Source organism: Mustela nivalis (assembly GCF_964662115.1).
Source record: "Mustela nivalis genome assembly, chromosome: 12".
Taxonomy (NCBI): Eukaryota; Metazoa; Chordata; class Mammalia; order Carnivora; family Mustelidae; genus Mustela; species Mustela nivalis.
In genome coordinates, this window is record NC_139031.1 from 102,465,038 (window position 1) to 102,491,065 (window position 26,028).

Sequence of the window (26,028 nt, forward strand, 5' to 3'; positions counted from 1 at the left end):
TGCAACCATCTCCACAATGAATTACCTCAAAAAGAACCTCATACCCATTAGCAGTCACCCCTCCTTTTCAGCCCCTCCCCAAGCCTCAGGCAACAACCACTCTATTTTTTTCTACAGATTTGCCTATTTTATATAAATGGAATACAAGTCTTTTTTAAACTAGCTTCTTCCACTTAGCATATTGTTTTTAAGGTTCATCCATGTTACAACATTTATCAGTTCTTGATTTCTTCTTTTAAAAATTTCTTAAAAATTGTGGTTATATATGTGTATATATACATATATACACACACACATATATATATATACATAAATCAAGCATGGTACGTATTTTGAAGTATACAGTTTAGTGGCATTAAGCTCATTCACACTGTACGCAACCAATCACACCATCATTTCCAGAACAGTTTTCATCTTGCAAAACTGAAATTCTGTATCTGGTACACAATAACTGCCCATTTTGCACCACCCACCTCTACTCCCTGGTAACCACCATTCTACTTTCTCTAGAAAGTAGTTTCTCTATAAATTTGACTACCTCAGGTTCTTCCCATAAGTACAATCATCCTTTATTTCTCCTTTTGTGACTGGCTTATTTTAATTATTAGCATAATGTCCTCAAGGTCCAGCCATGCTGTAGCTGTGTGAGAATTACCTTCCCTCTTACAACTGAATAATATTTCATTGCATGCATATACCACATTTTGCTCATCCACTCACCTATCTGAGGACATCTGGGTTGCTTCCACGTTTTGGATACTCTGAATAATGCTATGACCATAAGGTACAAATATCTCTTCAAGATGCGGCTTTCAGTTCTTTTGAGTAACTAAGCAGAAATGCTGGCTCATATGGGAAAACTACTTTTAGCTTTTTGAGGGATCACTGTGTCATTTTCCATAGCAGTTTTACCATTATTCATTCCTACTGGCAAAAAAAAAAGGGGGGGGGCTCTAATTTCTCCACATCTTTGGCATCACCTGTTATTTTCCCTCGTTTTTAGTTTTGTTCTTTCGGCAATAGCCATTTTAATGGGTATGAAGTGGTAACTCATTGTTGTTTTAATCTGCATTTCCCTAATGCTGATGTTGAATGTCTTTCATATACTTAAAATACATTCAAGTCCCTTGCTCTTTGATTTGTGTTGAGTTGTAGTTCTTAAACTGAATACGAAACCTTATCAGATGTGATTAGCAAATATTTTATCTCATGAGCTGATTTTTTACTCTCTTGATTATGTCCTTTGATGCATAAAAATTTTATTTTGGGGGGGGCACCTGGTTGGCTTAGTCGGCAGAGCATGTGGACTTTTGATCTCAGGGTCATGAGTTTGAGCCACATGTTACATTTGGTGTAGAGTTTAAAGGGTTTTTTTTGTTTTGTTTTGTTTTTTAGTTTTCATGTAATCTAATTTTTTGTTTGTTCGGGTTTGTTGCCTGTGATTTTGATGTTAAGAAATGGCTGCCAAACCCAAGGTAGTGAAGCTCCCCCACATGTAAGAGTATTCTTGTTTTAGCTCATATATTTAGGTCTTTGATCCATTTTGCGTTTGTTGCCTTTTTTTTTAATATGGTGTTAGTTAAAAGTCCAACTTCATTGTTTCACATAAGGATATCCAGTTTCCCCAATACCATTTGTTGAGAAAACTGCCTTTTCCCATTTTAGCACCCTTGTCAAAAATCATTTGACCATATACGTCAGGGTTTCATTTTGAGCTCTCAATTCTATCCCATTGGTGTATACATGTATTTACGACAGTACTACAATCTGATTACTGTAGCTCAGTAGTAAGTTTTGAAATTAGGAATTTGAAACCTCCAACTTCATTCTTTTCCAAGATTGTTTTGGTTATATGGGGGTCCTTTGAAATTCCCTATGACTTTCAGGGTGAATTTTTCTATTTCTGCAACAACCATTGTTGGGATTTTCATTAAAATTCAATTAAATCTATACATTACTTTGGGTAGTATTGACATCTTAACAATATTAAGTCTTCTAATCCAGGAACACAAGATGTCTTTAATTTATGGTGTCTTTAACTTCTTTAAGAAATATTTTGTGGGGCGCCTGGGTGGCTCAGTGGTTTGGGCTGCTGCCTTTGGCTCGGGTCATGATCTCAGGGTCCTGGGATCGAGCCCCGCATCGGGCTCCCTGCTCCGCAGGAAGCCTGCTTCCCTCTCTCTCTCTCTCTGCCTGCCTCTCTGCCTACTTGTGATCTCCGTCTTTCAAATAAATAAATAAAATTAAAAAAAAAAAAAAGAAATATTTTGTAATTTTCAATGCACAAGTCTTTCATCTCTTTGGTTTATTTATTCGTATTTTATTCTTTTTGATGCTATTGGAAATGAACTTGTTTTCTTCATGTCCTTTTCAGATTTTTTGCTGTTACAATACAGAAACTCACGTCTTTTGCACATTGATTTTGTACCCTTCCATTTGCTGAGTCCACTTATTAATTCAACATTTAGCATGGTAGAATCTTTAGGGATTTCTACATTAAGATTGTATTATCTATAAACAAAGGTAATTTTATTTCTTCCTTTCCAATTTCGATGACTTTATTTCTTTTTCTTGCTTAACTGCTCTGATTAGGACTTCCAGCACTAAGCTGAATAGAAGTGACAAAGGTAAGTATCCTTGTTTTCTCCCTGATTTAGAAGAAAAGCTTTCCATCTTTCAGCAGTGAGTATGATGTTGCCTGTGAAATTTCCATAAATGGGACTTTAATATGTTGATATAGTTTCCTTCTATTCCTAGTTTGTTGAGTGTCATTAAAATGAAAGAATGCAGAACTCTGTCAAATGTTTTTCCTGTATCTATTGAGATGATGGTGAGATTTTTTTCCTTCATTCTGTTGAAGCAATGTATTATTACACGGACTGATTTTCGTATGTTAACTGTCTTAGCATTCCAGGAATAAATCTCATTTGGTCATAGCACATAATCCTCTTAATATGCTGCTGAATCAAGTTTGCTAGTGTTTTCTGAGAATTTCTACATAAATATTCATCAGAAATACTGGTTTATAGTTTTCTTTTCTTGTCATGCCTTGGCCTGGGTTTGTTATCACGGTAATGCTGTCCTCAGAGAATGAGTTTCAAAGTGTTTCTTTATGGTCAATTTTTTGGAAGAGTCTGGAGAGGATTGGTGTTAATTATTCTTTAAATGACTGGTAGAATTCACCTGTGAAATTTTGGTTCTGGGCTTTTTAGTTGTGACTGCTGGAAGTTTTTGCTACAGATTCATTCCCTTACAGTTATAGGTCTCTTCAGATTTTCTATTTCTTCATAATTCTTCTTAAGTTGCACATTTCCATGAATTTTTCTATTTCATCCAGGTTATCAAATTTGTTGGTATAAGTTCTTCATTCCCTTTTATGGCATAATAATATTGCACTGTATGGATATACCAGATTTTATTTATTCATCAACTGATAGACATTTGAGTTGTTTGTATTTTTTGACTATAATGAATTATCCTGCTCTGAACATTAGTATACAGGTTTCTGTGTGGACATTTGCTTTTATTTCTCCTGGATATATCCTGAAGAGTAGAAGTTTTAGGTCTCACGATAACTCTATGTTTACTATTTTGAAAAAAATACCAGATTTACTTCCAAGATGGTTGTACCATTTTACAACCCTATCAGTAGTGTATGGGTCTCCCACCAGTAAGTAATGTTTTAATCTTTCAATCTCCATATTTTTCCCAACACTTAATATCTACCCTTTTTTTTTTATGGCCATCCTATTGTGCACTGAAGTGGAATCTCACTGTAATTCTGATTTGCATTTCCTTGATAGCCATGATATTGAACATCTGTTCAGGTGCTTACTGGTCATTCGCATTTCTTCTTTGGAAAAATGCTGATTCGGATTTTTGTACACTTTTTAAACAGGTTGTCTTTTTATTATTTGGTTTTAAGAATTCTTTATGTGGGGCGCCTGGGTGGCTCAGTGGGTTAAGCCGCTGCCTTCGGCTCAGGTCATGATCTCAGGGTCCTGGGATCAAGTCCCACATCGGGCTCTCTGCTCAGCAGGGAGCCTGCTTCCCTCTCTCTCTCTCTCTCTCTCTACCTGCCTCTCCATCTACTTGTGATTTCTCTCTGACAAATAAAATAAATAAAAACCTTAAAAAAAAAAAAAAGAATTCTTTATGTATTCTAGATATAAGTTCCTTATCAAATAGACACTTTACAAATATTTTCTCCCATTCTATAAATTGTTTTTTCACTTCTTTAGTAATATCCATTGAAGCACAAAGGTTTCTAATTTTGATGAAGTTCAATATATCTACTTTTTCCTTTATTACTTCTGCTTTTGGTGTCTTAAGAAGGCTTTAGCTAATCCCAAGGTCATGATGATTTACTCTTATATTTTCTGTAAAGAGTTTTAAGGTTTTAGCTCTTATATTTAAGTCACCTATTTATTTTGAGTTAATTATTATGTATGATGTGAGGAAGAGGCCCAATGTCATTCTTTTGCATATGGCAATCCACCTGAGCCAGAAATGATTACTGAAGTGTTGTTCTTTACCACTAAACTGTCCTGGTGTCTTCACTGAAAATCAGTTGACCAGCAAAAATGTTAGTGTTTTATTCTAGACTTCCAAATCTATTCTCCTGATCTTATGTTTACCCTAAAGCCAGTACTATACAGTCTTGATCACTCTAGTTTTGTAGTTAAGATCTGAAATCAGGAAGTATAAGTTCTTCTGTTTAAAGGTATTTCTTGACTGTTTTACCACTCTCGAATTTCCACATATATTTTAAAATCAGCTTGTCAGTTTCTGAAAAGAAGCCAGCTGGGATTTTGAAGAAATTGAAATGAATATACAGATCAATTTGCCATCTTAAATAATATGGAATTTGTAGCATCCATGAACAGAGACTGTCTTTCCACTTATTTAGATTTTCTTTAATTTTTTTCAATGACATTCTGTAATTTTCAAGGTACAGACCTTAGATTTTTTTGTTGATTTATTCCTAGATACTTTATTCCTTTTAAGGCTATTACAAATTGAACTGTTTTCTTTCTTCCTTTCTTTCGTTTCTTTAAAGACTTTATTTATTTACTTGACAGAGAGAGACAGGGAACACAAGTCAGGGGGTTGGGGGGAGAGGGAGAAGCAGGCTTCCCACTGAACTGGGAGCCCAACGCAGGGCTCGATCCCAGGACCCTGGGATCATGAACCGAGCCAAAGGCAGATGCTTAATGGCTGTGCCACCCAGGTGCCCCTGTACTCTTTTCTTAATTTCACTTTGGAGTCTTCATTCTTAGTGTACAAAACTACAACAGATTTTTCAGTACTGATCTTTTATTCTTCCACTCTGATGAACTCATTTATTAATTCTAAAAGTTTCTTTTTTTCTTTTTTAAAGATTTTATTTATTTATTTGACAGAGAGAAATCACAAGTAGATGGAGAGGCAGGCAGAGAGAGAGAGAGGGAAGCAGGCTCCCTGCTGAGCAGAGAGCCCGATGCGGGACTTGATCCCAGGACCCTGAGATCACGACCTGAGCCGAAGGCAGCGGCTTAACCCACTGAGCCACCCAGGCACCCTAATTCTAAAAGTTTCTTAATGGATTCTATAGACTTCTCTATAAAGTGTGTATATACACACACATGGGTACCACAAACACATTAGAGATAGTTACTTCCTCCTTTCCAATCTTATTATCTCCTATTTAGTTTTCTTGCCTAACTGCCCTGGCAATGCTGAACAGAAATGGTGAGAGCAGACATCCTTGTTTTTCACAGATGCCCTTTATCAGGTTGAGACAGTTCCCTTCTATTCCTAGTTTGTTCTATTCCTGCCTTATAAATTGGCACAATCTTTCTGTAAAGCAACTTGGTGATATGCGTCAAGAAATTTCAAAGTTCAAATCCGAGTAATCCTACTTATATTAATTTACTTAGGGAATAATCAGATGGAATAGGAGCTTTATGTACAAAGACATTAGAATGGAAGGATATTGGGCTCCACTGTCTAACAGAACTGTTAACATGCGATAAAGGCAGGGCAGTACCATGTGGGAATCACAGATTATGAAAGAGTGACATTGAGACTTTTTCCCTCAACCATATATTTTGCCACACGCATTTACTATAGAATATTTTTTTCCTGATTTTTAAGAAAATTCCAAATCAGAATTTTCTCTTCAAATACTAATATTGAAAGCATCACATCTTAAGTTAATTTGAACATAGCAATTTTTTTTAAAGATTTTATTTATTTTACAGAGAGAGATCACAAGTAGACAGAGAGGCAGGTAGAGAGAGAGAGGGAAGCAGGTTCTCCGCTGAGCAGAGAGCCCGATGTGGGACTCGATCCCAGGACCCTGAGATCATGACCTGAGCCGAAGGCAGTGGCTTAACCCACTGAGCCACCCAGGCACCCTGAACACAGCAATTATTAACACTGGTTTCTGGTTATCCAGGATAACCCAGGCGCCCAGATGATTTCCTTTTTGAAACAAAATAGTATTGGGATGCCTGGGTGGCTCAGTGGGTTAAAGCCTCTGCCTTCGGCTCAGGACATGATCCCAGGGTCCTGGAATCGAGCCCCGCATCGGGCTCTCTGCTCATTGGGGAGCCTGCTTCCTTCTCTCTCTGCCTGTCTCTCTGCCTACTTGTGATCTCCATCTGTCAAATAAATTAAAAAAAAAAAAAAATTTTTTTTTAAACAAAATAGTATTTTATTTTCAACTTCTCAAATTTTTGTAATTTTTTTTCATCTTTAAGTAGAGCCAAGTTTTTAAAAAACTCTTTATGGTGTTACTCATATATAGTCAAATACTTGTGTTATAATAATGCAAATATTTATATTTTTATATTAGCAAATTTACTTGGTATGTGTGTTGTTTAAATTTTTCATATTTAAATAAACTTTAAGTATTTGGTTTTACTTTTTTTTAGCCTTATGAATTTTAATATGAACTATTAAAGTTCCCATACTGTCCTTCTGCTCCAGGGTAGCAATCACAATTAGTATAATGGCACAGAGCTAGATTAGAACCCAAAGACTTCAAATCTAGTTCCCTTTTCACCAAATCAGGCTGTTTCATCATGGTTCCCCAAAATTAAGATTCATTAAAAAAGGATTGTGTTATCTCATACTTATTAGAATGTCTATTATCAAAAAGTCAAGAAATAACAATTGTTGGTAAGGATGTAGAGAACAGGGTACCCTCAGGCACTGTTGGTAGGAATGTAAATTGGTACAGCCATTATGGAAAACAGTATAGAGGTTCCTGAAAAAATTATAAATAGAAGTACTATATGATCTAACAATTCCACTTCCGGTTATTTATCCAAAAGAAATAAAACTCTAACTCAAAAAGATATATGCACCCACCACCTTCATTGCAGCATTACTCAAAATAGCCAAGACATGGAAGCAACCTAAATGTCTGTCAAAAGATGAATGAGTAAAGAAAATGTATTAAAAATATACAATGGAATATTCAGTCATAAAATAGAAGGAACTCTTGTCATTTGCAACAGCATGAATGGGCCCTAAGGGCACTGTACTAAGAAGTCAAATAGAGAAAGACAAATATTGTATGATCTCACTTATATGCAAAATCCAAAACAAAAAACAAGAATTAAAAAAATATATATAGAGAGAGAGAGATACAGAGAACAGACTGGTGGCTACCAGAGGCAGGAAATAGGAGGTAGCAAAATGAGCAAAAGGGGTCAAAAGGTATAAATTTCCAATAATAAAATAAATAAGTCATGAGGATGTAATACACATTATGGTTACTATAGTTAAAAATACTGTATCGAGGGCGCCTGGGTGGCTCAGTGGGTTAAGCCGCTGCCTTCGGCTCAGGTCATGATCTCAGGGTCCTGGGATCGAGGCCCGCATCGGGCTCTCTGCTCAGCGGGGAGCCTGCTTCCCTTCCTCTCTCTCTGCCTACTTGTAATCTCTGTCTGTCAAATAAAATAAATAAAATCTTTAAAAAAAAAAAAAATACTGTATCGACAGCTGAAAGTTACTAGGAGAGATCTTAGAAGTTCTCATCACACACACACAAAAAAAATATTCTATGTGTACACACACACATTTATTGCAGTGCTCATTTCACAGTATATGTAATACTAAATCCTTATGTTAAATATTATATGTATGTATATAATCCTTGTATTAGTTAAAATCAATTATATCTCAATAATTTTGAAAGAGAATTTTGTGCTGACATAAATTATATCCCAAGATTATATCCCTGACATACTGTACTATATTTAACTAATACTTGGCATCTGAATATAACTTCTCGTGTAGTAAAATACTTTTTCTTATTTATCATGATTCCAATAATTATGAACAGGATTATGGTGGAGGGAAAAGAAGATGAGGAAGCAAATATATGAAATTCTATGATTTGTAAAATACAGTGCTAGGCATTGTGGGGGAGACAAAACAAAACAAAAAACAAAGTACTCAAGGGAATTTATAATATAGTAAGGAAAATAACTTACAGCCATATATATAATACAAGGAAAACTATGAATACTTTTATGTTCAAAGATAACATCTTTTAAAAAGTCATTTAGAGTATGGACAGGATATAGTAACTAGAGCTGACTTAGACATCCAGCAATCAGTTATTCATAGTATCTTCTTCCATGGCCTAACCAGTGAGCTAACCAGTAAGGGTTATAATAATGAATAAAACAGATATGATTCCCATCCTCATGTGGAGTAAACAAGTAACAAATCAGTTATTTGGAAAAGTTATTTAGAAAAAAATAAGCCTTTTAAGTGGCACGTGTCTACATAAAATAGAAAGTGGTCCAGTTAGTCCTCACTGATAAATAAAGTAACATTCAGTCTGAGACCCAGAGGATGAGAAGCCAGCCTTCCAAATGGTGTGTGCACAGGTGTGTGTGCATGCATGCATGCGTATACACGCATGTGTGATGGGGGTGAAGTGTAAGCCCAGAAAGCTACACATGGAAAGACTTCTAAGACAGAGAAGCACATTGGCATATTTGACAACTCAAAACACCCATATGACTGAAGCTTGGTGGAAAACCAGAAAAACGGCAGAGATGAGGCATGGGGCATGATCCTAAAGATCAAAGAAGCAGGAGGTCCAGGGTACATTGGAGGAAGAACAAAAATATTAATTTGACTACATGAGGAGGTTAATGGAAAACAACATTACACACAACCCTCATGTATAAGATCTTAATTTATATTATATTAGAATAGAATAGAAATAATGTAAGAGAAATAATGTTTCCCTTTAACAGATGAAGAGGTCAGAGGCTCAGAAGGGCTAAGAACTTGCTCATAAGCAAAGTGATGAATTCCAGACATTGAAGCACAAGTCACACCTTTCTACTACATAAAGGAATAAAAAAAATAAGGTGAAAAGTACAAACTGGATTAACAATCAAGCTAAGGAATATGGGTATTATCACGGACAAAAACAGTCCCCAATTAAAAAGATGATTCTAATTATCTTCATAGTACATACAGAATACTGACAAAAGAAGTTCCTTTCTACAAAATTACCGTGTATTATGTCAATCACTTTGATACTGTTCCCCAGAAGAGTAAGTGTGGGTGTGTGCACACACATATGCATCTGTGTAAGTTGGGGATGGAAGGGGGCTAAATACCATGTTCAATCAGAACGTACCTATTTTATTCTTTCTCTTTGAAAACTACAGATTATAATTGAGTCAATTTTGGTTCCGACATCTTACTCTGAAGATCCAAAACCTAGCAGAAGTACAATCTTTTACTCACCATATTCCTTATAACTACTTTAATAATCATGCTAATTTCTTTTTAGCTTTTCTATTAAATATCAAGCATATGCCACTATAGTTTATTAAAGTCAATTTCAGATAAGATTTTGGCCTCCACACTTTCAGAAATAACATGTTTACCATAAAGTTTCCTTATATGTTACGGCATGATATTAAAAAAATGTAAGGTAAATATATTCTATACTACAAATTATTTTTCAACAACTAAAAAAAGCAGACTAAAAATTACACATTTATGTTCAAAAAACAACTACTACTACTGACAAATATGCTTTTTTGTTTACTAAGGTGACTCAAAAACTACTGAAGTAAATTAATTCTTCAGCTCAACCACATTTAAAATTAGAGTATGACATTAACACAATAGTTTTATGTACCCAGTAATTACTCAACTGATCAATACCTATGACAAAATCTCCAAGTTAGCAACATCATGCATATGCAGAACTGGTTATGTAAATATGTATGCATACCTTTATCCTTCTTAAAATCCAAAGCATCTTCTTTATCAGTCACTATTTCCTTCATATTGATAATACTCTGATGGGTAAGCTGCCGGAGAATTTTAATTTCTCGAATTGCTGTAATTGGAAAGCCTTCCTTTTCATTATCTAGACGTACTTTCTTTAGGGCTACCATTTCTCCTATAAAAATTAAGTAAAATCAAGTTAATCAGATGATAAAACGAAATGACATTTTTCTTAATTTTAACTTTATTTTAATTCATAATGCCTGTTCCTACCTCTTGAAATTACAATGTTTATAGTACAAGAAATTAAATATCTGGTTAGAGAAAAGTATAAAATATTTACCCAAATTGTGGAATACGATATGACTGTTAAAAAGGATGGGGTTAGGTACATAAGTACTGTTATTTTGGCTCTCCAAGATATATTAAGTTAAAAAAAGTAGATGATGTGATGAACAGTAGATGTATTACAATACTAATTTTAAAAAGTGAAGGAGGGGTGAATAAATTTACCCAATATGCTTATACATGCATAAAATCTCTGAACAGAAATTCTGTACATTATGAAGGTAAGAAAATAAGCTCAGACCTATTAACTTGTACAAGGCTGCCCAGGTGCCTAGCAGTGAAACTGGGATTCAAAATCTGAATCAGCTATCTCAAAAGTATTTCTTTCCCACTATACTAAATGGCTTCACAATTCAGATACCAATGAGTTCTGATCAGGGAAGATCTAACTATTAAATAGAACACACAAACACATACCCCATTATAAGAAAAAATTCACTATCATTCCACTTCTTTGGAGAAAAAAGGAATTCTGTACTTAAATATTTTCCAAAAGGTCATTTATAACATTTATGCTTTTAATTATCAAACTTCCTTGATTCTTTTTGACAGAAGTCTAAAATGTACGATTCCTTGTTTAATAAACAGCTCCTAGAAGTTATAATTTAATCTTTTTGATAATACGGAATCATTATAAATATTATTACTCTATGTTATAATTGCCCTCCAGAGTTTTCTTATACTAAATGGCTTCAAATAACTCTGCTATTTTAATCTACTGGTTTATTTTAACAAGAAATTATAAGTAAAGATTAAGTACAGGCTCTACCCATTACTTGCTAAAATACATAGCCTCTAACATAGTTACTTTTTTACTCTGCTGCAAAAACTTTTAAAACTTTCTCTCAGGTTCCTGATTATGTTCTAGAAGATTAGGCTGCTAAATCTAGCCTCCAAACAGAGGGTAACTTCAAAAGAAGAATATTTTGGGTAAAATAAAAAGTGTTACATAAGACTTAATACAACAAAATGTACTACTAAGTTGGTCAAGATACTTTTGTTCCCTGATTACTAATAACATAAAAATTTATTCACAATTAAAGAAATCGAAATCCTACCATACTACACATCACAAATACTAAAAAACTTTAAAAATATTTACATACCCACTTAGAGGTATTCATACCTTACATTAAGCGCACACATAAAACAAAAAAGACGAAACAAAAGCATAATAAATTCAAATTTAACTTAAAAAAACCCTTCAAATTACACATTTGAGGAGAAAAACAAATTAAGTACATTCCATAGATCTAGAGATCCACAGCAGCTGACATACTTACCAGTGTCTTTATCCCGGGCCTTGTAAACTTGTCCATAGGTACCTTCTCCAATAATTCCAATGATATCAAATTTATCCACGCAGCGCTTTCCCCAGTCAATATCTTTTTCTTTGATTTCACCATAGCGAGGCCCACATATTCTATCAAATATAGTTCTGAAGTTTTTATATGCAATCAAGCAAGCTGAATAAACTGTTTAATACTTAATACCCACCCTCCCTCAATCTTAAATCCTTTATTTCCCTCCACCCTCGAACACTTGTGATCATGTAAGACAAGTAACACTGTAATTTGCTATTATAAATTATCACGAAAGTCAAGGCATCATTTCTCCATACCAGCTCTTCTTCTATAGACAAACAAGCTGAGAAAAAGAAGTAAAGCTTGTATGAAGAACTTTCAAAAATATAACGCAATTTTCAATGAATGGATAAAACCAACACTAATACAAAGAGTCAACGTTCTCTAACCAACCTCCAGAGGTTTTTCTTTTCATCCATTATATATATATATGTCACTCATTTTTCAAGAACAAGTTTAATAATGAATATTATTACCAAAAAATCTAACTATAAAGCTTATTGACAAATTTAAACTTATGGCCCTTAAAAATGAAAACACAAGAAGGATTTTTAGTCCAAGAAAGTACAAAAGTATTACTATAAGCAACTCTCAGTAATCCACCCTGTGTATGTGTTTCTGTGTGTCATATATATATATGACAAATATTTGACATTCTTTAAAAAAATAGGTTATTTTGTAGTCTCTCAATATTCTGGTATGTAACAGAAATTCACTAAAGGAATAAAGCTACAAAACTCAGAATTTTTAGGGACGTCTGGGTGGCTCAGTTGGTTGGACGACTGCCTTCGGCTCAGGTCATGATCCCGGAGTCCCGGGATCGAGTCCCACATTGGGCTCCCGGCTCATGGGGAGTCTGCTTCGCTCTCTGACCTTCTCCTCGCTCATGCTCTCTCTCACTGTCTCTCTCTCAAGTAAATAAATAAAAAATTAAAAAAAAAAAAAAAACTCAGAATTTTTAAAGTTTTCTAGTTTTCTACTCTATACTAGGAAATCCCATCGTACTCTCGCTAGGCACCTGAACGGCAATTCTAAAATCAGATCTAACTCAAGTTCTTACTCACACTTTCCCTTGATTAAGTAGAAATTAAAAAAAAAAAAAAAGAATCAGTGTTCTCCCCCTTTAACTGATAAACAGGTTTCAAGGGAAAGAGTTGGTTCTAGGCACTTACTTGAAGCTAATTTAGGATACAGATTTCAAACCTTCTTCCACTCCACCTCTTGCAGAATGAAAAATACATTTAGTTAGGGGAGCAAATGGAGCTAAAAAGCAAAGGAAAACACAGCAGCTTGCCCATTACTAATTTTGTTTGGGCTCACTGAATGCTGACTTCCATCTTCTCCAATTTCAGTGTTTTATATTATTTAAGTATCTTAATTATAGAAATTATCTTTAACATATAGTAACCCAAGAAATTAATACATTACAAACTGTGAGAGAAAATTAAATCTGGTTTTATTAGTCATTTTGAATAGGAATGCAGGGAATTATGAAATTTTTTTAAAACTCTAGAATTTATTCATATACTTAAGTTTAAAGAATAAATACACTTTTTATTATTTTAAATCTTAATTTTTTGTTTTATGATTTTATGATGACCCAGAATCATTTCTGGCCAATGTAAGAGCAGGCGGAAAGCAAGCACATACTTAGGCCTCCTTTTACTATGTAACTGTGTTGCTGTTTTCTTCTCCTCTGGACTCTTCGAGAGATCATCCCCTCCTGGTAGCTCTGGGGGCAGTGGTAAATCAGCAAGTAAACATCGGAGTTTCTTCTCTACTTCCTTTTTAACTGCTTTTACTGAAATATTTCCACGTAAGCTAAAAGAGAAAGGAGTCACACCAATAAAACCCAAACATCTGAGAAATAAAAACGCAGCCACATCTCACACTTAAATAGCAATGGCAAAATACTAAACTAAGTTTCTTTACTTTCCAGCTAAAATAATGTACTATATTCAATTACAAAATATAAAATTGGGGGGTAAAAATGATACAGAATTAGAGAAAAACTAAGGAAATCTGAACAAGGTGTGAAGTTTAGTTACGATAATGTACTGATATGTGTTCACTGATTGTAACAAAGGTACCATACTAATATAAGATGTTAATAATGAAGAAACTAACTACAGGGTATATGGGGACTTTCTGTAGTACCATAATGTTTACGCAAATCTAGCACTGTTCAAAAAAAAGTATACTTTTAAAGATGATACAGAATTACTATAAAATTGTATATTAATACCAAAAAATGTCAACTTGCCATGCTTCACTGAAAAATTGAATAGTTTTGTGATTGCGTTTTGTTTGACACTATTAGAGAGACATAAAGAGGTTTTCTAAGAAATAACACTACATGCTATTATTTATCTTGCCCATTTAAATAACCACAAACAACTAGTCTAGCTTTGCCCCTTTATAGGGTTACTTTTCTTAAACTAGACAATAATTCTTTTAAAATTTTTTAAGGTTCTAGCTTACTGATGTTACAGGTAAAAATTTAAGTTCAGTTAGTTCTGTACTTTTTTGAATGCATAAAATATATCTTGATTAGGTAACTTAAGTATACTAAACCTCCCAGTTACTAAAAAAATCTCTTTAATAACAAGATATTTCTTGAAAGAGAATCTTATTTTAGTAGAATTTGGACTTCCCACAGTTTCATATCAGTTATGAGTCCCATAATGAAAAAGTTTAGTGAGACTACAATACTGGGGTCACAAATTACCAATACATTAGCAAAGTAAATCATTTTAACTTCTCTTATTCATTCTGAACATTAATATTGTTGTACAAATGCATGGTTTAATACCATCTGATAAAAACCATTTACCAATAACTATAACAAAACTGTGCCTTTTCTTCATAACTTTGTGTTACTCACTAGAAGGGTTTTATTTTTTTTAAGATCTTATTTATTTATTTGAGAAAGAGAAAGGGGAAAGAGAGCGAGTGCGCTAGTGTCAGAGAACAACTAAGCAGGGGCAGGGCATTGGGAGAGGGAAAGAGAGAACCCAGAGCACACTCCGCACTGAACATGGACCCCACTGAGGGTTGGATCCTACCACCCAAGATAATGACCTGAGCCAAAATAAAGAGTCAGAGGCTTAACTGACTGAGCCACCCAGGCACTCCAGAAGTTCTTTAACAGAAAAAATATGCTCAAAAGGAAATTGGTTTGTAGTTTTATTTATTTTTTTTTAAAGATTTTATTTTATTTGACAGAGAGAGAGATCACAAGTAGGCAGAGAGGCAGGCAGAGAGAGGAGGAAGCAGGCTCCCTGCTGAGCAGAGAGCCCGATGTGGGACTCGATCCCAGGACCCTGAGATCATGACCCAAGCCGAGGGCAGCGGCTCAATCCACTGAGCCACCCAGGCGCCCCTGTAGTTTTATTTTTAAAATAATGGTATGGGAGCACTTGGGTGGCTCAGTGGGTTAAGCAACTGACTCTTTTTTTTTTTTTTTGAAGATTTTATTTACTTATTTGACACTCAGAGATCACAAGCAGACAGAGAGGCAGGCAGAGAGAAAGGAGGAAGCAGGCTCCCCGCTGAGCAGAGAGGGCGATGTGGGGCTCGATCCCAGGACCCTGGGATCATGACCTGAGCCAAAGGCAGAGGCTTTAACCCACTGAGCCACTCAGGAGCCCCAAACAACTGACTCTTAATCTTAACTGATTCAGGTCATGATCTCAGGGTAGTGAGACTGAGCCATGAGGCTCCATGCTTAGCAGGGAGCTTGTGCAAGATTTTCCCTCTTCTTCTGCCCTGCCCTACCCCACCCAATGCTGTGCCAAGTGTGTTCTCTCTCTCTCTCTCTCTCTCTCTCAAAAATAAATAAATAAATAATAATATCACACAGCCCACTTTTCAGTACTAATGTTTTGTCCAATTTGCACATTGATTTCATGCTTCTATGTGCTAGGTATTAGGTAAGGCACTGGTGTTTAACAGCAAAGACAATAAAAAGGTTAAGATAGAACTCCTCTCAGAAAGGAGCTTGGATGGTCATTGGGAGAACACAGTCAAATAAGCAGCAGGATAAAGTACTACACAAAGGGCTTCCTAGAGTAATGCTGCTGAAGGGTAGCTAAATCAGGACTGAAAAACAGTAAAAGCTTCCTTCTAAAAAAGATACCACATGAACTGTACCTGAAAATAAACCTATCTCTAATAATTTACTTAGAAAACTATAGTTTCTTAACTTGTAAGGTTTTAGTCAAGAATATTCAAATGAACATTTCTAGAGGGTAAAAGTAAAAATCTTAATTTTACTTACAATTTAAAATTTAAGAGACTGCCTATATTGATATATATTATTACATGAACTACCAAATTCAGCAAGGCTTCCAGACTTCAGAGAAATGAAATACTAACTTTCCAAGAGTAACACTGTATAATTAAAAATATCATTATTTTAACTGAGTACTTGTAATAACCAAATAGGGAGTATGATTTTTATTTTTTTAAAGATTATTTATTTATTTATTTGACAGAAAGAGGTCACAGGTAGGCAGAGTGGCAGAAAGAGACAGAGAGGGGGAAGCAGGTTCCCCGCCAAGCAGAGAGCCTGATTCGGGACTTGATCCCAGGACCCTGGGACCATGACCTGAGCCGAAGGCTGAGGCTTAAACCCACTGAGCCACCCAGGTGCCCCAGGAGTGTGATTTTTAAAAGTCCCCATGTGTTCTAGCAACAAAAACAATAAAGTACCTCAACAAGAAATATACAAGATCAAAAGAAGAAAATTAAAAGATAGGGCTGATGAACCTAAAACTGGATCTGAATGAACAGAAAGAAACCATGTTTTGGGGGCACCTGGGTGGCTCAGTGGGTTAAAGCCTCTGCCTTCGGCTCAGGTCATGGTCCCAGGGTTCTGGGATCAAGTCCCGAATCGGGCTCTCTGCTTGGCGGGGAACCTGCTTCCCCCTCTCTGTCTCTGCCTGCCTCTCTGCCTACCTGTGATCTCTATCTGTCCGATAAATAAGTAAAATCTTAAAAAAAAAAAAGAAAGAAAAAAAAGAAACCATGTTTTTGTATGGAAAATTGTAATATGGTAAAGCTGTCAGTCTCCAAATTAATCTACATTTGGTTGAGTCCCAAACAATTTAAAGTGACTTGACAAGCAGACCGACTATAAAATCTGTCAAGAATAAAGGTAAAAAATCTGCCAAAAAAACTTCTGAAAAAGAGTAATTAAGTGCAATTTGCCCTGTCGTGTGGTCAACCTATTTTAAAAGATTGCAAACCAGAAGCCCAAGACTGGTTGAAGTCAAGGGTATGTATTATGGTCTACCCAACGTTTTATAAAAAAACTATGAAATTAAATTGCCAATATTTTTAAATCAGAAGATTCAGATTTCAGGCTTCCTTCAAAAAAAAAAAAAAAATATCAAAAGCTCTAGCAACACTGGGCCCCAAATTAGGTGGGCTTCAGCAACACTGAAGCGGAGACTGAATGGCAGAGCTATTCGCTAATTAGTAATTCACTCCACCCTTCACTTTTGTACTAGCTGCCTATCCCTACAGCAGAAACTCGAGTCTGAGAACCAATGTATCATGCCTAACGAAGTTAAAACAAATAAGTACTGGCAAAGAAATAATAAAACATCTTAATAGAAAAGAGTCCAGGGCGCCTGGGTGGCTCAGTGGTTAAGCCACTGCCTTCGGCTCAGGTCATGATCTCAGGGTCCTGGGATCGAGTCCCGCATCGGGCTCTCTGCTCGGCAGGGAGCCTGCTTCCTCCTCTCTCTCTCTCTGCCTGCCTCTCTGCCTACTTGTGATTTCTGTCAAATAAATAAATAAAATCTTAAAAAAAAAAAAAAAAGAGTCCAGAAACACAGGTATCCATAATAGTTTTTATATATGGCACCACAAATTATGGATTTTTCAGTAAATGTTGTAATAAACAACAAAAAAAATTTGTGTGACTTGATTTAATCTTTTTAGCTTTATAAACCCGTAAGATATAAAGAAAAAATTATTAGATCCGACAATATTTAAAAATGAAAATAGCCAAGGGACGCCTGGGTGGCTCAGTTGGTTAAGCAGCTGCCTTCGGCTCAGGTCATGATCCCAGCGTCCTGGGGATCGAGTCCCACATCGGGCTCCTTGCTCAGCAGGGAGCCTGCTTCTCCCTCTGACTCTGCCTTCCACTCTGTCTGCCTGTACTCGCTCTCACTCGCTCTCTCTCTGACAAATAAATAAATAAAATCTTTTAAAAAAAATCAATTTATTATATGAAAGCATACAGTTTAACAGTCTACCTTGTGATTTTCAGAGAATAATAAATTCCAGGTCTGGAAGAGAAGCAAAGTTCAAAGCAAGCCTAAAAGATACTATCTGGCCGGAAAGTACTCAAAAATAAATAGGTCACGTCAAAAGGACAAATAAGTCAGCTTAAAGGAGTTCCCACTGACATTCAGAGCATCAAAAAGAGTGACTAGTGTTGAATTGACCTTTGGCCACACAAATTAGTAGTAGTATCCATGTACTGTATTCATGAAATATACAGACACCTTCAAAGAAAGAAGAGCAGAGACGCAATAGAAGAGAAAAGCAGAAGAGACAGAGAAGAAGGTGGGTCAGAATATTTTTTTAGGGGCGCCTCAGTGGCTCGTTCGTTAAGCATCTGCCTTCGGCTCAGGCCACGGTCCTGGGATCAAGCCCCACATCAGGCTCCCTGCTAGGGAGGAAGCCTGCTTCTCCTTCTTCCACTCCCCCTGCTTGTGTTCCCTCTTTCACTGTCTCTCTCTGTCAAATAAATAAGTAAAATATTTTTTAAAAAATTTTTAATGATAAGCATGACATGTACCATCACCCCATTAAAAACAGATGCACAAAGAATACCCTCCTTAAGCACTCACTTGCATATATGTTGAGTTCTTGAAGAAACCACCAGTAAAAATTTACTTCCAAAGCATATATGAAGAATAAAGTAGAAAATGTGTCTCACTGGCCCAGAATTACTGGATTTTTTTTCCTTAAGATATTATTTGTTTATTTAAGATAGAGCACAAATGGCAGGGGGTGGGGAGCTGGCAGGAAGGGAGAAGCAGACTCCCACCAAGTGGGGTGCCTGATTCAGGCTCAATCCCAGGACCCCAAGATCATGACCTGAGCCAAAGTCAGATGTTTGACCGAGCCACCCAGGTGCCCTCAGAATTACTGGATTCTTCGCAACTGGGATTATTCGCTCACTAATGAAGTGACTCAGTTCTATATTCATGCCTCCCTGTGATGGAGAGCCCATTCCCAGACTCATCCAAATTATAAATCACTACTCTGTTATGAACCTTCAGTGTTCCTAGAGAACAGTCAAACCTGTAGATACCATAATTAGAGTGATATAATTGGTGAATACCTGATTATATTGGATGAGATCTCTTGGCAAATTTTTGATTACAGAAAAAAGACATCACAGAGGGCATGAAACACAGGAATTATGATTTCTTTTTTGTTTTAAATTCTAAAATTTTCATAATGCCAGCCAAAGTGAGCACTTGAAAGACCTACCCACACAACATTTTCATCCACTTTTCAAATTCTATAAAGATGTCAGCTAGAACTGCTCACATAGCTGTTTTTTTAAAAGAAAATGAGAGAACAGCTTTAATTTCTCCATAAAAATAAAAATGAAAATGAAAAATGTTAAGTGGTATAACAGAGATATCACACAGCAGCATAATGCTTCTATCCTAGCATACATTTCAGAGATATTCTTAGAACTGCATTTACCTTATACTCAACTCACTCGTATCTTCATCTTCTAAAAAATAAAAATGTTTCAAAATTTTAAAAAACCTCACACCCCCAATATTCACATAGAAATCTGTAAACACGTTAAAGGAAAACAAACACATTATGGGTTTCCTGCAACATATAATTAATCTCCAATCGCAAAAAAATCGAAAGGTTCAAGGAAAGTCTAAAAAACTATAAACTCATAATGTACCCAGAGTGATAAATTTGTAAGACTGCTGAAGAAACCTAGAAATAACCAATACACCTGCTTCATACCACCCAAGGTAGGGTCTCTCATAAACTGTCACGTTTCTGACAGGGTCATTAAGGAACACTAAGCTAAAGAAAGCACACTATGCGCATTTCCAATTCCCAAGCTGACATATATGTTGTATCCCAAGGCGAGAGCAAATTCTTCCTGGAATTCTTAAACTATAATTCTGTCACCCTACAAGCAATGTGCTTCATTTATAATAAAGACAGCTTATGGCTTTTTTATATAACCTTTCTATCTGGGGGGTCAGACAGCTTCTCACTTCAAACTTTTCTTTCAACTGCTGGTGACAACACTCTCTGGCACTTACCTGTCAGTGTCCTTATCTTCAGGCAGCATGGGAGGCAAAGGTAACGGTGGTAATGTAGAGGTCACTAAAGCCACATGGTGCTCCTTCTCCTTGGCTCCTAAGCTTGGTGTAAGTGGTTTGGTTTTCTCTTTAAGAGATACTGGTTCGTCCTTTGTAGCAGCAGATTTACTCTCCTTCCCAACTACAACTGCTTTCTTGGTGGCTTTATCTACAACCAAGTTATTGTCCACCTTTGTTACCTGAAGAGGTGGCTTTGTTTTTGCCTTGTCATTTTTTAAAGTTCCACCGCTTGAGGGAGAAGGTGCATGCTCAGTTTTCAGTTTCTTCACATCCTTCACGTGGTTGGTTTGTGACGCGCCGGCCCCAGTCTCCACGCTCCCCTTTGTAGGTGTAGAAGTGTTAGAAGCTTTGGCAGCTTTGGCAGCGGCCTCAGCAGCCTTCGCCGCCTCTGCAGCCCTCGCTGCCTCTGCAGCCCGGGCTTTTTTATTCTTGTTCAACTCGGCTGCCAGGCTACTCTTCAGAGTTAGTGTGCTAGGAGAAATGCTAGAATGACGACTTCTGGATCTAGACAATCTGTGCCTGCTACGAGATCTTGAATGCCTAGATGAATATGGGCTTCTGCTTCGGGATTTGGCAGAACGTCTGGTGGAAAATAATGAAGATATAGTCAGTAATTCAGAAGAGGTGAGTTCTAAATTTATAAAAACTGCGAACTGAAGCCTGTGAAATCAAACGGAAATTTATTTAATTTCAAAATCGTAATATATTTTGATTATATTGATCTTGGTCTAGCCTATGAATGCTCAGAGGTGAGACTGGATGAAAGTAGATCTCTGTGAGAAGAATTACTGTAAGGTTAGGAGAGAAAGTGTGATAAGACATCCCCGCTGTCTTGGAAAACAGAAGTATACAACAAGGACACAGCAATGGTGGCAGCAGCTGGGTCAAGTCTGACCAATCACTCAATAGGGAGACCACCTCTACACCTGAAAAGCATCCTTGCCCACAAGCTCAGAAGTCAGCAGTGCTCTGTCCAAAACAAGAGTGAAAAAGATAAATGCCTATCATGAGAGAGTAAATACAGTCTCTAAATTTTAGAAACTATTTAATACTGACTATGTAATTCACTTCCCCCAAACTATTGGAAAACACAAAACCTATCATCTATTTAGAAGTATGGTGGCAACCAAAGTTCCTGTAAAACAAATGCAGCACGGCGCCACGTGAAAGGAAGCTGAAGTTTTCAAATCAATACCTTATCAAAACTAAAAACAAATACTCACCAGACAAAGGCACTATGATAGCACTTTCACATGTCTGCCATGTCTCATTTTAATTGCTCACATCAACCCCAGTGAAGTATCTACAGTTTACAGATTAGAAATTTAATCTAAAATACCATGTAACCTAAAATCAATCCCATACTTATCAGTAAATGTACTGGTAATTATCTTACTACCACTACCCTCTTCCTCTAATACTCTTCTGCCCAACTCTGTGCCCAAGAAGGCTAACCTTAACAGACACATCTTCTGGGTTTCAGTGTTACCTGTCACTGGAAGGTCAGAAGGTAGAGAAATGCTAGGTTATTTCTTCCCAGCACCCTCCCTCCTTTTGGTCACATTTTCTGACAGAAGCTTTGTCACCCGACCACCATGGCTCCTTTGTCAGGCACCCCTTTCTCCACAACTCTCCCCAGACTCTAATAACACTGTATTTTCCCTGTCCCTTGAAGCTTCCTTCTGTAACTTATAGAAAACATCCCTTGTGGGTTCCCTTAATCCACCCCTACCTCTGCGGTCCTTCACTGAAGTCTCTTGCACCATCTCAGCTAGATTCGTTTCCTTCTAGAACCTTGCCTGATCTAGTTGTATGCCATCTTAAACCCAGACCTTCTGACTGGAAAGTACGTAGGTCAACACGATACACAAATTAATACACTATGGAGGAGATAGCTCCTGCAGACATTTTGTAGAAGTTACATGGAGAGGGTAAATAAAGGAACAAAACTCCTAAAAACCCATAATTAAAATGCACACAGAGGAAAGGAAGGACTGGAAATTTTGTTTATATTTGACATTAAAAGAGCATGGAAGAAAATACTGAGAAACATTTTACAATTCTAGTAGGAAAACGAAATGATATTTAGGTTTAAGATAAACTCAAATACAAACTGAACTTTGCCCTCATTTTTTCAAAAAGATTTCAAAATGTACTAAGAGCTAATTTCTCTTCAGCACTGAGGTACTTTATACATAGTGTTTATATAACATTATTTTAGTTAATGAGAACACTGTTTAGAAAACATTCAAATCTAACACTTATCATTAAATATTCATTAAAATTACCAATGAGCTTACAAGTATTTGTGGAAATGCAAGGAAATGTTTTGTTAAATAGACAACTTTAGTATCAGAACCAAAAATGTCATAACATGAAATACTCAGCCACATTTTTTAATTTTTTCTCCCTTCAGACCCTTAGACCTCAAAACAAGTCTGACCATGCTTCTAGAGCAGAAAGGTAGAGCAGGAGGAGAGCAAAGAGACTATCATTTCATCAGAGGTAATAGCACAGAACTTTGTTAAATTAACTTTCCTACACTAACAAGATTCTGGTCACCAAATTCATACAGACACATAAATTATATTTAACTGAGAGATTCATGGCCACTAAGTTTCACCTAAGAAAAGAGAGACAAATATATCAGGTAAAATCCCAACATAATTAACACCTTTGACCTACTAAATTATTTTTTACTGGAGAGAATCTAGATAAGCATTATCAGCGAAGACTTAAAAAACAAACCATAACCTCCATTCCTCTCCAATTTCTGTTTCTCTTTAAAAGTTCCTTAACTTTTTAACTTCATGTCCTAGTAAACATGCATTCTTTCACAAAGTGCGTATTTACTAATAAATGTCAATGATATATTTAATGTTCATAACATGTTTGGGGAACCCAAAATTAAATATAATCACAAAATCCAAATTTAGGTCATTTTCACTAATGATCTAACTTCAGCCATACAAAGTTAGGAGGGTAAGAAAGTGCATCTCTGAGACTATATAATGAATTACATCATGAAGTTTTAGTAAAAGAACTGAAATGGATGGTAGAAAACAAGTCCTTTTTTTTTTTTTTAAAGATTTTATTTATTTGACACAGATGGAGGGCATGAGCAAGAGTGGGGAGAGACAGAGGGAGAGGGACAAGCAGACTCTGTACTGAGCACAGAGCCCAATTTGGGGCTCAATCTCACAACCCCAGATCATGAACTGAACCAAAACCAAGAGTCAATTCCTTAACCAACTGAGCCATCCAGGCGCCCTGCAGGTCCGATTTTTCTTCTTTCTAAAAAAGGTTTTTTTCTAATTATTTCTGTACTACAGAATCTGCAGTGAATATGTATTAGCTGTTTGTCTGCTATTAATGGGTTTTTTTTAAGCTTTTTTTTTTTTTAAGATTTTATTTATTTGTGAGAGAGAGAGAGATCGCATAAGAAGAGGGAGCAACACAAAGGGAAGATCAAGCTCCCCACTGAGCAGGGAGCTTGATATGAGACTTGATCCCAGGACGCTGGGATCATGACCTGAGCTGAAGGCAGACACTCAACCGACTTTGCCACCCAGGCGTCCCAATGTTTTCAAGAGATGACAGTATCTCTTTAGGAAGAGAACTTTCTATGTTTCTAAGGTTTCCAAATTCATGTAACACAAAGCAGAACCACAACAGAAACTCAGTATCCTGAAACTCAACTGGTTAGTGTTTGCTGTTGATTAGGTTAGTGTTCCTTAGAAAGGAGAGCATAGTGTACTATTCACTCAACTGTATCACACAATCTCTCGAAGAGTTCAGGTCTCCTGAAATGGTGCATAATTAGCAAACACTGATTCTTAATAATTTTACTATAATAAGATCTAATCCCTTATTATATAAAACAATAGTGAACAGTGCTATCCAAAAGGACTTTCTGGGGATGCCTGGGTGGCTCAGTAGGTTAAGCCGGTGCCTTTGGCTTGGGTCATGATCCCAGGATCCTGGGATCAAGTCCCACATCTGTCTCCTTGACCTGTAGGAAGCCTGCTTCTCTCTCTGCCTCTGCCTGCCACTCTGCCTGCTTGTGAGCTCGCGTGCTCGCTTGCTCTCTCGTTCTCTCTCTCTCTCTGACAAATAAATAAACAAAATCTAAAAAAAAAAAAAAAAACCCAACAACTTTCTGAAATGATAGTGTTCTATACATGTTGTGTCTGATACAGTAGCCACTATTTTCAACATTTTTTTAAGCCTAATTTTTCTACCCTGCTTATTTCTTTTCTTTCTAGTATGGGAATTTAGTATATGATAAAGAGTATTTTAATTTTGTTTTGAGAAAGAGAGAAAGAACAAGTACATAACCAGGGGGAAGGGAGGAGAGGAGAGGGAAAGAGAAAATCTTAAGCAGGCTCCAAGCCCAGTGTGAGCCCTTGAACTGAAATCAAAAATCAGACACCCTGGGGCGCCTGGGTGGCTCAGTGGGTTAAGCCTCTGCCTTCGGCTCGGGTCATGATCTCAGGGTCTTGGGATCGAGCCCCGCATCGGGCTCTCTGCTCGGCAGGGAGCCTGCTTCCTCCTCTCTCTCTCTCTCTCTCTTCCTGCCTCTCTGCCTACTTGTGATCTCTCTCTGTCAAATAAATAAATAAATTCTTTAAAAAAAAAAAAAAAATCAGACACCCAAAGGACTGAGGCCATCCAGGCACCCTTCCCTGCTTCTTTTACATGCTAATAGCAGTTGTACCCATTTGAAAAACTTGTTGATTACCCTCCCCAAAAGAATATAAAAACCACTTCCCATACAAGCATCATCCAAAATACTACATCAACAAAATGAAGGATAAAAATCACATAATCACAAAAGCATTTAACAAAATTCAGCATCCTTTAATGACAAAAACTAAACAAACTGAGCACAGAAAGAATATACTTCAACATAATAAAGGCCATTTAAAATAAGCCCACAGCTAATATTGTACACTCAGTGATGAAAAGCTGAAAGCTTTTCCTCTAAGGATACCCACTCTTACCACTTTTACTCAACATAATACTGGAAGGCCTAACCTGAGCAATTAGGCAAAATAAATAAATAAATGATTTTTTTAAAAAAGATTATTTATTTGACAGAGAGAGAGACAGCAAGACAGGGAATACAAGCAGGGGGAGTGGGAGAGGTAGAAGCAGACATCCCCCCAAGCAGGGAGCCCAATGTGGGGCTTGATCCCAGGATCCTGGAATCATGACCCAAGCCAAAGGCAGATGCTTAACTAACTGCCTGAGCCACCCAGGTGTCCCCCAAAATCTTCTTTTTAAAACATAAGAAACCGCAGCACACCTAGGTGGCTAGTCGGTTAAGTATCAAACTCTTGATTTTACCTCAGGTCGCCAACTCAGGGTCCTGGGATTGAGCCCTGCAACAACTCCTCTATCCGTGGGGAGACTGCCTGAGGATTTCTCTCCCTCTCCCCTCAGGGGTTTGTGTGTGTGTGTGCACGCGCGTGCACATATGCTCTCTCCCTCTAAAATAAATAAATAAATCTTTAAAAAAGAAAATAAAAGCATCAAAATCAGAAAGAGGTAAAATTTTGTTTGTAGAAAACCCTTCCAAAGATACCACTAGGAGGATGTTAGAACTAATAAATTCAATAAAGTTGCAGGATATAAAATCAACAGTTGACCCTGGACCAATACAGGAGTTA

General features: G+C 36.6%; 1 protein-coding gene across 2 annotated transcripts in view; it reads right to left on the minus strand.

The window, feature by feature from the left end:
* Positions 1-26,028, minus strand: part of CDK13 (cyclin dependent kinase 13) — a 125,367-nt gene that overhangs the window by 72,456 nt on the left and 26,883 nt on the right. For both annotated transcript variants that reach the window (XM_082692642.1, XM_082692641.1), the window contains exons 2-5: positions 20,297-20,938; positions 13,620-13,790; positions 11,889-12,028; positions 10,262-10,432 (exon numbers count right to left, since the gene is read on the minus strand). In XM_082692642.1, coding sequence (XP_082548768.1) covers positions 10,262-10,432; positions 11,889-12,028; positions 13,620-13,790; positions 20,297-20,938 — 1,124 coding nt within the window. The remainder of the gene's footprint in view (positions 1-10,261; positions 10,433-11,888; positions 12,029-13,619; positions 13,791-20,296; positions 20,939-26,028) is intronic.